Raw genomic sequence first — 12,816 nt, forward strand, 5'->3', positions numbered from 1 at the left:
TTAGAAGAGTTTCCTTTTCTCATTTAACAACAACCTGACATTTAATCTCCACACAGGCATCCTTAGTCATTCTGCGCTATTGGAGGTGCCATCTTTTGGAATGAGACATCTACTCTTATGAATGAATGCCAAAGATTCTACAGTGCTGTTTAGAAAAAGGAGCAGGATCATTATCCCTTGTTCTTGACAAACATTTTTCCCTCAATCAAAATCACGAACACAGATAATATGGTATTTCAGAAGAAAATGATTACCTAGTAAATACAAAACAAGTTGCAGATTTACAGGTATTCATCAGTTACTTCTCCCAAACAACCATTACATACTAGTCTACGTTGCAAATGTTGACACTTTAAGCCGAATCATATTTTCACACAGTATTTTTACCGAGGCTTTTCCCTAGATGTCAGAGAATAGCACTTGAAATGGGAATGTGGGCTGTCATTCTTTACCATAGTCCAAGAACACCAAGGCTAATAGCTCCACTCTATAGCTACCTTAATATAGATTAGGAATCAATGTGGAAATCATCATGTTTCTTTTATGATATGGCTATATACTGACGTCACCAATGAAATAATCAGAAACGCTGAAACAAGAATCTTATATTTGGATGGGCTGAATTTTAACTCAAGGTAAAATGGAGAACTCTAATCTTGCTCAGTGGTGTGCAGTATTTTTTTCCCAATTTCCTTTAATTCTGCTGGAGTCAACACTCCTTTATCATATTAATGATTTGGAAATGCCAGTGTTGCACTGGGGTGTACAAAGTTAAAAATCACACAACATCAGGATATAGTCTAACAGGTTTAATTGGAAGCACATTAGCTTTCGGAGCGTCGCTCTACCACCTGATGCAGGAGCGACGCTCCGAAAACTAGTGTGCTTCCAATTAAACCTGTTGGACTATAACCTGGTGTTGTGTGATTTTAACTTTATCTTATTAAGGAATGTTTGGTGTTTTAGCAAAATTACCCAATTTCCAAAAGATGTTAATTAAATTTGCAATCAAAACAGAAAACACTGCAAGAAATTCAGAAGGTCTGTGAAGAGACGAACAGAGCTACATTTCAAGTATTAACTTTTATCAGAAATTTTACAGTAGTACTAGCCAGTACCAAGCAGAAGGGTTTCAGAAATAATCTGTTGTGTTGAAATAATTGATCTGATCTAAAGTTATCCAGGCATTGCTACAAATGTCTTTAATGTTCCAGTAAAATGGGAGGAGAAGAAAAAGCTATTCCAAAATTTCCATTCTGAGAAGTGACACCTATTCAAAAGTGATAAAAGCATGAGCAGTCAGTTCTATCCACCGGCAGCATGCATCGAGTACTGGAAGCAGACAAGCAGCTGATTAGCATTCATGTCAGCTGTTGTTCTGTGCCACGTAGACACATACAAGAGCCAGTAGGCAGCATCTCAAAAAGCAAAGAGATTTCCGTGATGACAATAAGAGAGACCCACGAGACAGAGGCAGGTGCATTAGGATGATTTTTAATAACTTGAATTGATAGATCATTTCAGTAAGTGGTGGGGGATGACTGGGACTCATGCTTCCAAAGGTATTTTGACCAATTATTATGGAAAATGCTGCACAGTTAGTACATTGTTACTAAAAGTAGAACTGCTTTGTGTCCTACCAAATTATTAGCACAATCCATTTCATTGTTACACTCCTATTTAACTTAAATTAACATATAGTCTGTTCTTTAAGTTTAAAGTCATTTATTACAAACTATTTGACAATTCAACTTTTGTAAATTTAATTAATACATTTCTGTTAACAGTTTTAAATTGCTTAAGTCAATATTCTGGATAATTTTATAAAACAACAAAACTGAAGTATTAATAGAATTTTCAACAATAGACAGGATAACAATTCACTCATTAGTTTAACACACATTTTCTCACTGTTGTATGTTGTTTTCAAGGAAAATAATATCATAGGTTCAGGTATACTCCAATGTGGTATACCATTTGAATCAATGTCAATCAGCCAGAACGAAGGATCCTCAAAACTAATAGAAACATCATGGATGTTAAGAATCAGTGCAATCCAATCTAATTAGACTGCAGAAATGTGGATTCCAATAATATAAGTCCCACATTATTTGATGCCCCTTGGCAATATCATCTGAAGAGATGGGGTCAGGTCCCACATGTGTAATGATGTTAACCAGGTACACCGCTGACTGTCATCATTAATATTTCTCTGATCCATCATTTTGCTAAACACCATTTCAGGCTGCATCTGATATTCTGTATGGGGTTCAACTTTCTCCATTTAGACACAGATGACTAGAGCTGTTCCTTTCAGCTGCACCTCAAAATTCTTCCATATATCATTAATAGTATTTTCCCTCCTGGCAATTATCCATGGTTGAACCATACTGGTTGTAATTTTTGCATCTTATGTGATGCACAGCTGAATTTTGGACCCCATATCCTCTCCAATACATAAGCCCCTTCCACTCCACAAAGTCACTTCCTTCTTAGCAAATCATGAATAAAAACTCTTACCCATGTCTTCTTCATCTTCAGAGCAAACTATCCTGACCTTTTCTGGTTGAGTATTTGTCATCCGTCCTCCAAAGATACTGATTTATCCAAAACCATTTCCTATACTGATTCTTTTACTAAGTTCCATTCAAACACCACTAGTGCTCACTGGCTATCCAAACACTCCACCTCCATAAGTATCCAGTTTGTCACTTGTCCAGTCATATCACTTTCTGATGTTTGATTTTTTTTTTGACTCAGTGATCTTGTGTTGTGCCTTGGGACATATTTCATATTAAATAAATAAATAAATACAAGTTAACGTTAATATTTTGTACTTCTTCCCCAGAAGGAAACAAGCTATCACATATGTCATATTCCACACGCTATACAAGGTTAGTCGCATCTTCAGTATTAAAACAAATTTTCCTAGAATGTTGCCCGCTCTCGTATCGAGCAGATCAAGGACAAGACAACTTGATTGGCTTTCCACTGGAATCACTAAGTCACAGGATTTCAGAGTAACAGTGGTCACAGATAAGTAATGTGAATGGGGGAGTTTACACAATGGGGGTCAAAAGTAGTTGAGACAGGAGACTGGTAGGAGTGGCAGGCACTCGCTCTCAGCAGGTTTCGCCCAACTTCCTAATGTCTAGTCCTTCAATCAGACACTGATTCTCTGACCAACTGCCTAACGTGGTAAGCTTGCACATGTTTCAGCTGCTCTACATGCCACATGATAACAGGTCTGTCTGAAGCTGCATTAATCCCACTGGTGGTGGCATGAGACATTAAGTAGTCAATAGTTAGCCATTTAAGGGCCTAAATAGGCAGCAGAGTAAGAAACCCTTCCCACGTTGAACTAAATTCTCACAGAAGAGAGAAGATGCCAATGTCAGGTATGCCACCACTTGCCTAATTAAATACCCTGCTGCAAATGTGTTGCTGGTCAAAGCACAGCAGGCCAGGCAGCATCTCAGGAATAGAGAATTCGACGTTTCGAGCATAAGCCCTTCATCAGGAATAAGAGAGAGAGAGCCAAGCAGGCTAAGATAAAAGGTAGGGAGGAGGGACTAGGGGGAGGGGCGATGGAGGTGGGATAGGTGGAAGGAGGTCAAGGTGAGGGTGATAGGCCGGAGTGGGGTGGGGGCGGAGAGGTCAGGAAGAGGATTGCAGGTTAGGAGGGCGGTGCTGAGTTGAGGGAACCGACTGAGACAAGGTGGGGGGGGAGGGGAAATGAGGAAACTGGAGAAATCTGAATTCCTGGTTGGGTCCAAATTTTGTTGGTTGGAATGTAGTTCGGAGTCCGTGTGGGATCAGTTGGTTCCGTAGACAGGTGCAGGTTAGGAGGGCTCAAACAGACTCGTTACCACAGCCACATCTCCTTCCTCAGCACCTGTCCTTCCACCTATCCCACCTCCATCGCCCCTCCCCCTAGTCCCTCCTCCCTACCTTTTATCTTAGCCTGCTTGGCTCTCTCTCTCTTATTCCTGATGAAGGGCTTATGCTCGAAATGTCGAATTCTCTATTCCTGAGATGCTGCCTGGCCTGCTGTGCTTTGACCAGCAACACATTTGCAGCTGTGATCTCCAGCATCTGCAGACCTCATTTTTTAATTAAATACCCTTCCTGCCAACAAACTCACCACTAAACAAAGCGGAAGATTCTGTCCTGGGATTCTGCTCTGCTTTAAATCATAGAAGAAAATCAGCCAGTCAGGATTCACTATATTACAAATTATTAGACCAACAAGTTATAACTACAATAGTATTTGAACCCATATGGTGGAGCATATTGTTTGGTTGGTGTTAGTGTCTAAAAAAAAAAATCCATCTGTACAGGCTCCACAAATAAACCAGTCTCAACAGATATACCAACTCTCTACAACTGATTGCAAGAGTTGTGATTTCTCAGCCAAATTCAACCTCACTTGTGAACTTGTAAGAAAAATCCAAAATCTCAGGACTTTACTGATACCCAATTTGCTCAAAGTAGTGGTTGGGACCCATTTGCTGACTGTCTGCTTTTCAGCTATTTGATTACAGAGAATAGCTTAGCATGACCTCTAAGATACTGCTGGCATTTTCTTTTAAAAAGAGATATATGGGAGGCTTTGTGGCACAATGAGTATTGAAAGAGCAAGCGAGAGAAAGAAAACCATATAGGGAAGAGGCTGACAGCTTTAATTTTTGGCCCAAATTAACATTTCCATATGACCCCTCCGCTCCTCAGATACTAAGTTTCTCACTTCTTCATTATTGATGATGACTTGTCATTTCATTAGCCTGCCATTTCTTCACCTAGACTGCAGCCAGTTGCTGGGTAAAAAATGAGGTCTGCAGATGCTGGAGATCAGAGCTGAAAATGTGTTGCTGGTTAAAGCACAGCAGGTCAGGCAGCATCCAAGGAATAGGAAATTCGACGTTTCGGGCATAAGCCCTTCATCAGGAATGAAGAGAGTGTGCCAAGCAGGACCTGGGGGGTGCAGTGAGAGAGATTTTAACCTACTGCGAATCCTCTTACAAGGATGCCTTCCTTGAAGAAGCTCTCTTCCTCCCGCTACAAGGATTTCAGTGAGTCTCTCTCTCACTGCACCCCCCAGGTCCTGCTTGGCACACTCTCCTCATTCCTGATGAAGGGCTTATGCCCGAAACGTCGAATTTCCTATTCCTTGGATGCTGCCTGACCTGCTGTGCTTTAACCAGCAACACATTTTCAGCTCTGATCTCCAGCATCTGCAGACCTCATTTTTTACCCGAAGATTTTAACCTACTGCGAATCCTCTTACAAGGATGCCTTCCTTGAAGAAGCTCTCTTCCTCCCTCTACAAGGATTTCAGTGAGTCTCTCTCTCACTGCACCCCCCAGGTCCTGCTTGGCACACTCTCCTCATTCCTGATGAAGGGCTTATGCCCAAAACGTCGAATTTCCTATTCCTTGGATGCTGCCTGACCTGCTGTGCTTTAACCAGCAACACATTTTCAGCTGCAGCCAGTAGCTGTCCAGAAGCCTTTTTATGTTATGAAACAAAACCAAAAATTGCTGGCAATTACCAGCAATTTGTGTTTTTGTTTCAAATCTCCAGCATCTGCAGTTATTTATTTTATTTTACTTTTTAAAGTTAAGTCATTGACTTTCATTCAGAGCTTCCCAGAGCTAATAAAATGGTGCATGCTCTGTGTCCGGGCAGAGGTCCAATGCCCAATCCATGTCATGGGCCTCACCGTGTCACAGCCACAGAGGCTGTTCTGCAGGCCCTGACACTGTCACTCTACTTGACTACAGTTCATCCAGAACCACCTTCAGCAAAAACATCAATCTAGCGCCACATCCTGTGGCACAGGGTAGTGTGGGTGTACAGGACAGTAACCCCAAACTCAGCACTCAAGCACATGACGCAGCCTTGACATCTCATTCCAATGACATCCACGGCTGTAGTGATCTATCACAGTTCCTCCGTTCCATTAGTGCTATCATACTTTACTGATAAGTGATTTACATTCATAGCAATGCTGTAAATGGTTACAAATTTCAACTGTGGTAATGTGGCTTCCTTTAATTGGCCAATAAGGAAAACATTAGCTTGCTCCCATAGTCACCAAACAAAATAGAGAAATTGCTGTTAATTGCCCAAGAACGGAGAGACTGAGAGAGGAGACTCAATATATGTATTCATGGAGGGTTTTATGGGGAAAAAAAAACAATTTTCAGCAGCAGCAGGATGAGTAACAAGAAAACACAGATATAAGGAGATTGGTAGAAGATGCAGAGAGGTGAGTTTTGTTTTATAAGCCCAACAAGTTGATATGACCTGATATGTAGAAAATATACTGGAAACAGATTCAGCAATAACTTATGTAAAAAAAAAGTTGGACAAATAGGAACTTTTTAGGAATTTTGCCCTCTTCAACCCAAAGCTTATTGAGGTACAATCTTGCGTTAAGAGTAGTGCAGAATTACAAATTGTGTTTATTGGTATAAAAAGAGAGTAAATTGTGCTTTACATGAAGTATTTGTTGTTCTATATCCAAGCATGCCAATTTGTTATATTAAATTGTTTCAAGATACTATAAGTAAAAAATGAGGTCTGCAGATGCTGGAGATCACAGCTGCAAATGTGTTGCTGGTCAAAGCACAGCAGGTTAGGCAGCATCTCAGGAATAGAGAATTCGACGTTTCGAGCATAAGCCCTTCATCAGGAATCATCCTGATGAAGGGCTTATGCTCGAAACGTCGAATTCTCTATTCCTGAGATGCTGCCTAACCTGCTGTGCTTTGACCAGCAACACATTTGCAGCTCAAGATACTATAAGTAAAACTTAAAAAATGATCTTCAAAACTGATAGCTAAGACCTTTACATCTTATAGGGAGGAAGCAGATACATTGTGGGACACAAAGTATTGCAATTTAGTACATAACAGAATAATGGGATTACCCAAATGTTTATATTAACTTAACTTCCATTAACATAATCATAATACCTTAAATTTTAAGAAAATAATAGGTACACCACTGTATACAAATATATTAATACACCAAGAAGGGATATGTCAATTAGGTTTCGTCCCAAAGGGAGAAGTACTGTTCCAACCATTACTGACTATGGTGCAAGTTCCAGCATTATTGTAATATCAAGTCTATGAGTTATCTCAGTTTACCTCTCAGGTTCCCATCAGAGATGTCAGTCTTTAGCCAATTTGATTTACTCCACATGGTAATAAGAAATTGATGAGCACATCAATTTTTACTCTAAAACAAACTGAATTACTTTAACACAAAATTACTTTTTTGTGCATCTATTTGCTGCCAACAATGACCCATAAACAACTCCACTGTGAAAGATCAGACCATCAAATTTTCAGTGGTTTGGAATGAAGTACACATGTTGCACGAATATCAGAACACAATACTTCAAATACTGGGACAAAAATCATTAATATTGCCCGAGTGAAGCCAGATACATTGCCAGTTTAATATCTCATCCGAACGTCTGCAGTTGTCACAATGCAGCAACGTAGAGGGTATGTCGGTCTCATTTATGAACTCAAAGCATAGTTTATAAAAAAACATGCTTGATTGGGATTGATCACACACTCTTCTTCCCAAGGCATGAAAGACAAGCTGAAAGACAAGATATTACAAACATATGATATACATATGAGAGATACCTCTTAATCCTCCATTCACGGATGGCTGCATACGTTGTGGTCTGGGTGAGGACTTTTGTGATTCTTTGGCCTGCAGGATTAAATACAAAGATGAGGTTGGTCAGAACAAACACTTATTTTCCCAGTGATGGTGAAGCCCAGGACATGAGGGCAAAAGGCAAGCTGAAGAATTTTAAACCATCTTCAGCCTAAACATTCAAGTCTATGAGTTATCTCATTTTACCTCTCAGGTTCCCATCAGAGATGTCAGTCTTTAGCCAATTTGATTTACTCCACATAATAATAAGAAATTGCTGAGCACATCAAATATAGCGAAGGCTTATAGTCCATGGTATCATCCTTTTTATAATGGTAGCTAGAAGCAGGGATAAGCTAATTAACTTGGTGAGCCTGTTCAGTCACCAAGATTGTGGTTGATCTGTATCCTAACTCTATATATCTGCCCTTAACCAATATCCTTTCATACAAATGGACAATGAATAGTTGATCTAACATTGAATTTGAAAATTCCAATAACTGCCATTCCATATCTGTAGAAGTCTTCATTAATTTCAATGAAAAGACTGCCTCTAATTTTTAGACTTTGCATCTAGCCTCAAACCCCCCAACCAACAGAAACTGGTTGAGTAGCTGACAAAGTGGAACATTGTCAGGCGTATTCATCCACAAAAATTCAAATCTGGTCAACTGGCAAGTTCAACTTCCTGGACAATTGTTCCTTTGAAACACCGAAGGATAACATGACTTAGGATTGGTAATAATGTTAACAGTATAATATTAATACTTAAAAATAAAACACAGAAGTACAATAGGACTAAAGAAAACATATCAAAAACAATCCAAATATTGGTTTGACAATGGAAATTTATAAAGGAAATGTTCAGCAATTAGTAAAAATGGTACCCCAGATTACTATAAACTCAGAAAAAATTAAAATCTGATACAATCCATGATTCAGAAATATCAAGGATGCACAGCGATGTATATAATTTCAAAGATGTGGGGAATCAGCTGAAGCAAATTGACCAGGAAAGACTTTGCTGAACAACACTTCAGTAAAGATCAAGTCTGGATTTAAGTAACAAACTGTTGTGTCTGTCGTTCACTTATTCATTAACATACAAATGTAAGACCAGTTTCATATGAGCTAACTAATAAATGCACTCCAATTTTGTACATGAGAAAATGTAACACAAACCTTTGTTTGTGCTCTTATTACTTTTTTCTTATTTCCACGTTGTTCTTCCTTCTGGTATTGCTCATTAAATGTATCCAGTACATCATACAACTCATGGGCCACAGCTGGAGGCTCAACATCGCCATACAAAATTGCACATGCTCGGATGTCTTCGCAGTAAAACCTATGTAAACAAAATTGTGATGGATGAAGATATTTTAGACTAGTAAATTCTGCCTTACATTGTTTGCTCTACTTTTATTCACTACATTAATGTAAAACCATTTTACAATGACAACCTAAGACTCTCTCAGTACATAAGCATGTGCTACAATATATTAATAACTTCTTAAAAATTTAGAGCTAACTGTCACATGTCATTTCAGATAAGTAAGAAAGCATAAGTCATAGAAAGGTACAGTACCAAAGCAAGTCATTTGGTCCAGTTCATGTTCAGCAGTTCCATGAAAAGAACTTTATAATTCGCTCTTTTCCACAAAAAAATCCACAAAACTTACCCTGTCCCCATTTTTTTCAAGTGTTTATTTTTCAAGTATGGGCACATTCACACAAAAATAATATCAAGACAAAGAGAAATAAAAATAATTCAATTCATAAATTTACTCTTACATTAAGAAAGATGCCCACAGCGTTAGGTTGTGTTATATAGACTGAATTAGGTACACTATAACATGTAAGAAGAAACTGTCCCTGAGGAGTAAAGTTGAAGGAAAGATCAATACCCTACATACTGGAGGAAGCATTTCTGCTCTGCCCAAAATTTGGGAAATTGCACTCAAAAAGGCGTGACCATGCAGGCAAGATAGAGATGGTATATAACTGAATAAGATGATTCTGGGAGTCTTCAACATCGTCTTTTAATCTGATGCTGTGAAGCTCAATGGAATCAAAGTTTCTTCCAGCTGAACACTACTCATTTCGAGGAAACACAATGAGTCACATGGATGTGAAATGTATTCTGGGTGGGAGACCAATGTCATTCCCCAAAAGCAGTTCAGCAATGCTACTACTAATCAAGTTAATTGATTGCTGGAGGGCCTAGCTTCAAGACCTCTGGAGAACAAGCGTGTGCTTGCCAGAGATAAAAAAAAACCAACACCAGGTAAAAACTTTTTGGACTCATCCTCAAAAATAATGCCATTGTAGAAACCTCAAATCATGTTAGTACTGATAGGAGTAATCATTACTATTACACTAAAGATGAAAACCCAATTTCACATTGAGTGTTTTTCCATCGGGCTGTATCACGCTATTACCATGCTAATTGGGATTGTCTCAGCTTAAATATAACAGCTCAAAACTGGACACACACCCGTATCTTTAAGGTAAAATTGATACAGTCACAGAGGAACATCGAGCTGCTCCCTTATTACAGAGAGATGACTGGTGATAGAGTTAACCTGAAGGTCACCATGTCTCAAGTGAAAGGTAAAAATGTAGAAAGCAAGATCTTCACGTTTACCTTAGACGATACAGGATATGAACCCATGCGTTTGGTATCACTCTGCATTGCAAACCAGCCATTCATTCAATGGAGTTAATAGGTTAGGTTAGGCAATCAGCATCAGAACCATATTCTACAACAACCCGTAACCTCATTGTTCAGGGTATGTTTGTTTTGATATTCACCATCAAGCCAGAGGACCAACATTGTTTCAATGAGCAATGCAGAAGAGCATGCCACAAAAATCATCAGATGATCTAAAAATGTGATGTCAAACTGGTGCGGCTACAACACAAGTGTACATGCATACTTAACAGGAGAAGCTTAAAGGAAGAGCTGAGTATTCTCAGAACTGATAAGATCTAAGCGCTGCAGTCCTAAAACAATTAGTTGCAAATGGTCATGGACAATTAATTAAAGAAGGGAAAAGGTACTATAAACACTCACATCCACATTGATGAAAGGGATTAGCTTGTCAGTGCAAAAAACAAGGCTATATCATTTGCAATTGTCTTCAACAGAATTGTCAAAGGAATGAAAAATCTCAGCCTCTACTGGAGATTTCCACTAAACTTACATGAAGGAAAAAGCAAGCTGAATCAACTGTTCTATTGGTGTACATTAATCTGTTTATTAGCATATCAAATATTTTGATATGATTAAACAATTAAAATGTGCCTGCCTCCTTCTAAAATAAACACAATTTGAGCCTTGAAGTGTCAACATAATAAACACAAACTCAAAAAGAAATAAATTTTGATCCAGTTTTTCAATTAAAATAGAGAGCATCTCCAAATATGCATCTACTACAACATGATTTGTAAACCAAGAATGGATTCTACAGATCTAGTTTTAAATAAGTCTTTTGCAGGCACTGGATTCTCATAATTTTGACCTTGGCTCATGATCAATTGTGTAGGCTGTGCTTGCAAAAGACATATTCCAGACTAGATCTTTCAAATCAGTTGATGGTTTATAAATTGTATTCTAGTAGAAATATGTTTGGAGATGTTCTCCATTTAATACATTTTAAGTGAAGGTGGTATATCAAAAATTATTTATTCTTAGAACAAATATTATTGCAGTGTGGAATGAGTTCATTATTATTATTAATGAAACATTTTGTGAACATGTAAACCCCATAAGTCATATATGAGTCAATAAAAAGTGTTAATTTTCTTTGTTAACTTTGGAAACTTGGAAAACCCACAGGAGGTGCCGGACAGCAATTACAGAAATAGCAAATGCGGTGCCTTTGCAAGATGCTCAAATCCCTTGCCAAGAAAGATAGTCCAAAAGCACTAATCACTCAAAACCAGCTGCGCTGGGCAGGGCATGGAGCATATATACCTGATGATAAATTCCCAAAGCAATTGCTCTGTCCAGAGTTGATTGTGACTGCAGCAAAAGGGCTTCTTCAAAGCATCCCTGAAGGTCAAAAATGACCATCAACTCACTGCCAAGTTTGGCTTGTGATTGACCAAAATGAGTCACCTCCAAACACATTGAGTGACTTTGTTGGATCAAAACGGAGATTAATGTGGCTTTTAGCGCTCAAAGGGATCAAAATGTATGGTGTGAAAGTAGGAACAGAATACTGAACTGAATGATCAGCCATGTTCATGTTGAAAAGTGGAGCAGGCTCAAAGAACCAAATGACCTATTCCTGTTCCTATTTCCTATGTTTCTATATTTCTAGGAATCTGCAGTGTTAGTTATCAGTAGTAGCATGAAAACCTGCAGATAGCTCATCCATTGGTAAGAGACCACCCACCATACCAATGGTAGAGTATGCAAATCACAGATTGGATTTAGAGCTGACGAGGAGATTTCGTAGTACAGTCATATAGTCCCTACTTCTAAGCCTGAAGCTTTCCACTTCAGAACTTAACGGCCACAGAAGTTGTGCTAAACTGCAGCCAAACAGGTTGATTATAAATTTGTAAATCCTTCCGGTATGGATTTGAGGGGCAGAAAGAGTGGGATTGTTTCCTGATCAGCTATAGCTGCAGTACATCAACCTCTCCGCATCAAATGTTTTATGTGCATACACACAGACATACACATTCAAAGATAGACAGTGTTAGATGAAAATATATGTGAAATATACGATGTTACAAGATATTTTTATTAGATTAGATTACTTACAGTGTGGAAACAGGCCCTTCGGCCCAACAAGTCCACACCGACCCGCCGAAGCGCAACCCACCCATACCCCTACATTTACCCCTTACCTAACACTAGGGGCAATTTAGCATGGCCAATTCACCTGACCCGCACATCTTTGGACTGTGGGAGGAAACCGGAGCACCCGGAGGAAACCCACGCAGACACGGGGAGAACATGCAAACTCCACACAGTCTGTCGCCTGAGTCGGGAAATGAACCCGGGTCTCAGGCGCTGTGAGGCAGCAGTGCTAACCACTGTGCCACCCACATATATTACAGAAATCCACAAGTTATATCAATGCAATTAACATATCGGGAATGTGGATATTGCTCTTTAAA

The 12,816-nt window shown here is 39.0% G+C and overlaps 1 protein-coding gene across 1 annotated transcript in view; it reads right to left on the reverse strand.

Moving 5' to 3' along the window:
* sh3yl1 (SH3 and SYLF domain containing 1) overlaps positions 1-12,816 on the reverse strand; it is a 160,400-nt gene that overhangs the window by 63,372 nt on the left and 84,212 nt on the right. The window contains exons 7-8 of the mRNA XM_060853081.1: positions 8,866-9,028; positions 7,668-7,737 (exon numbers count right to left, since the gene is read on the reverse strand). Coding sequence (XP_060709064.1) covers positions 7,668-7,737; positions 8,866-9,028 — 233 coding nt within the window. The remainder of the gene's footprint in view (positions 1-7,667; positions 7,738-8,865; positions 9,029-12,816) is intronic.

The sequence above is a fragment of the Hemiscyllium ocellatum genome, chromosome 3, assembly GCF_020745735.1.
Source record: "Hemiscyllium ocellatum isolate sHemOce1 chromosome 3, sHemOce1.pat.X.cur, whole genome shotgun sequence".
Classification (NCBI taxonomy): Eukaryota; Metazoa; Chordata; class Chondrichthyes; order Orectolobiformes; family Hemiscylliidae; genus Hemiscyllium; species Hemiscyllium ocellatum.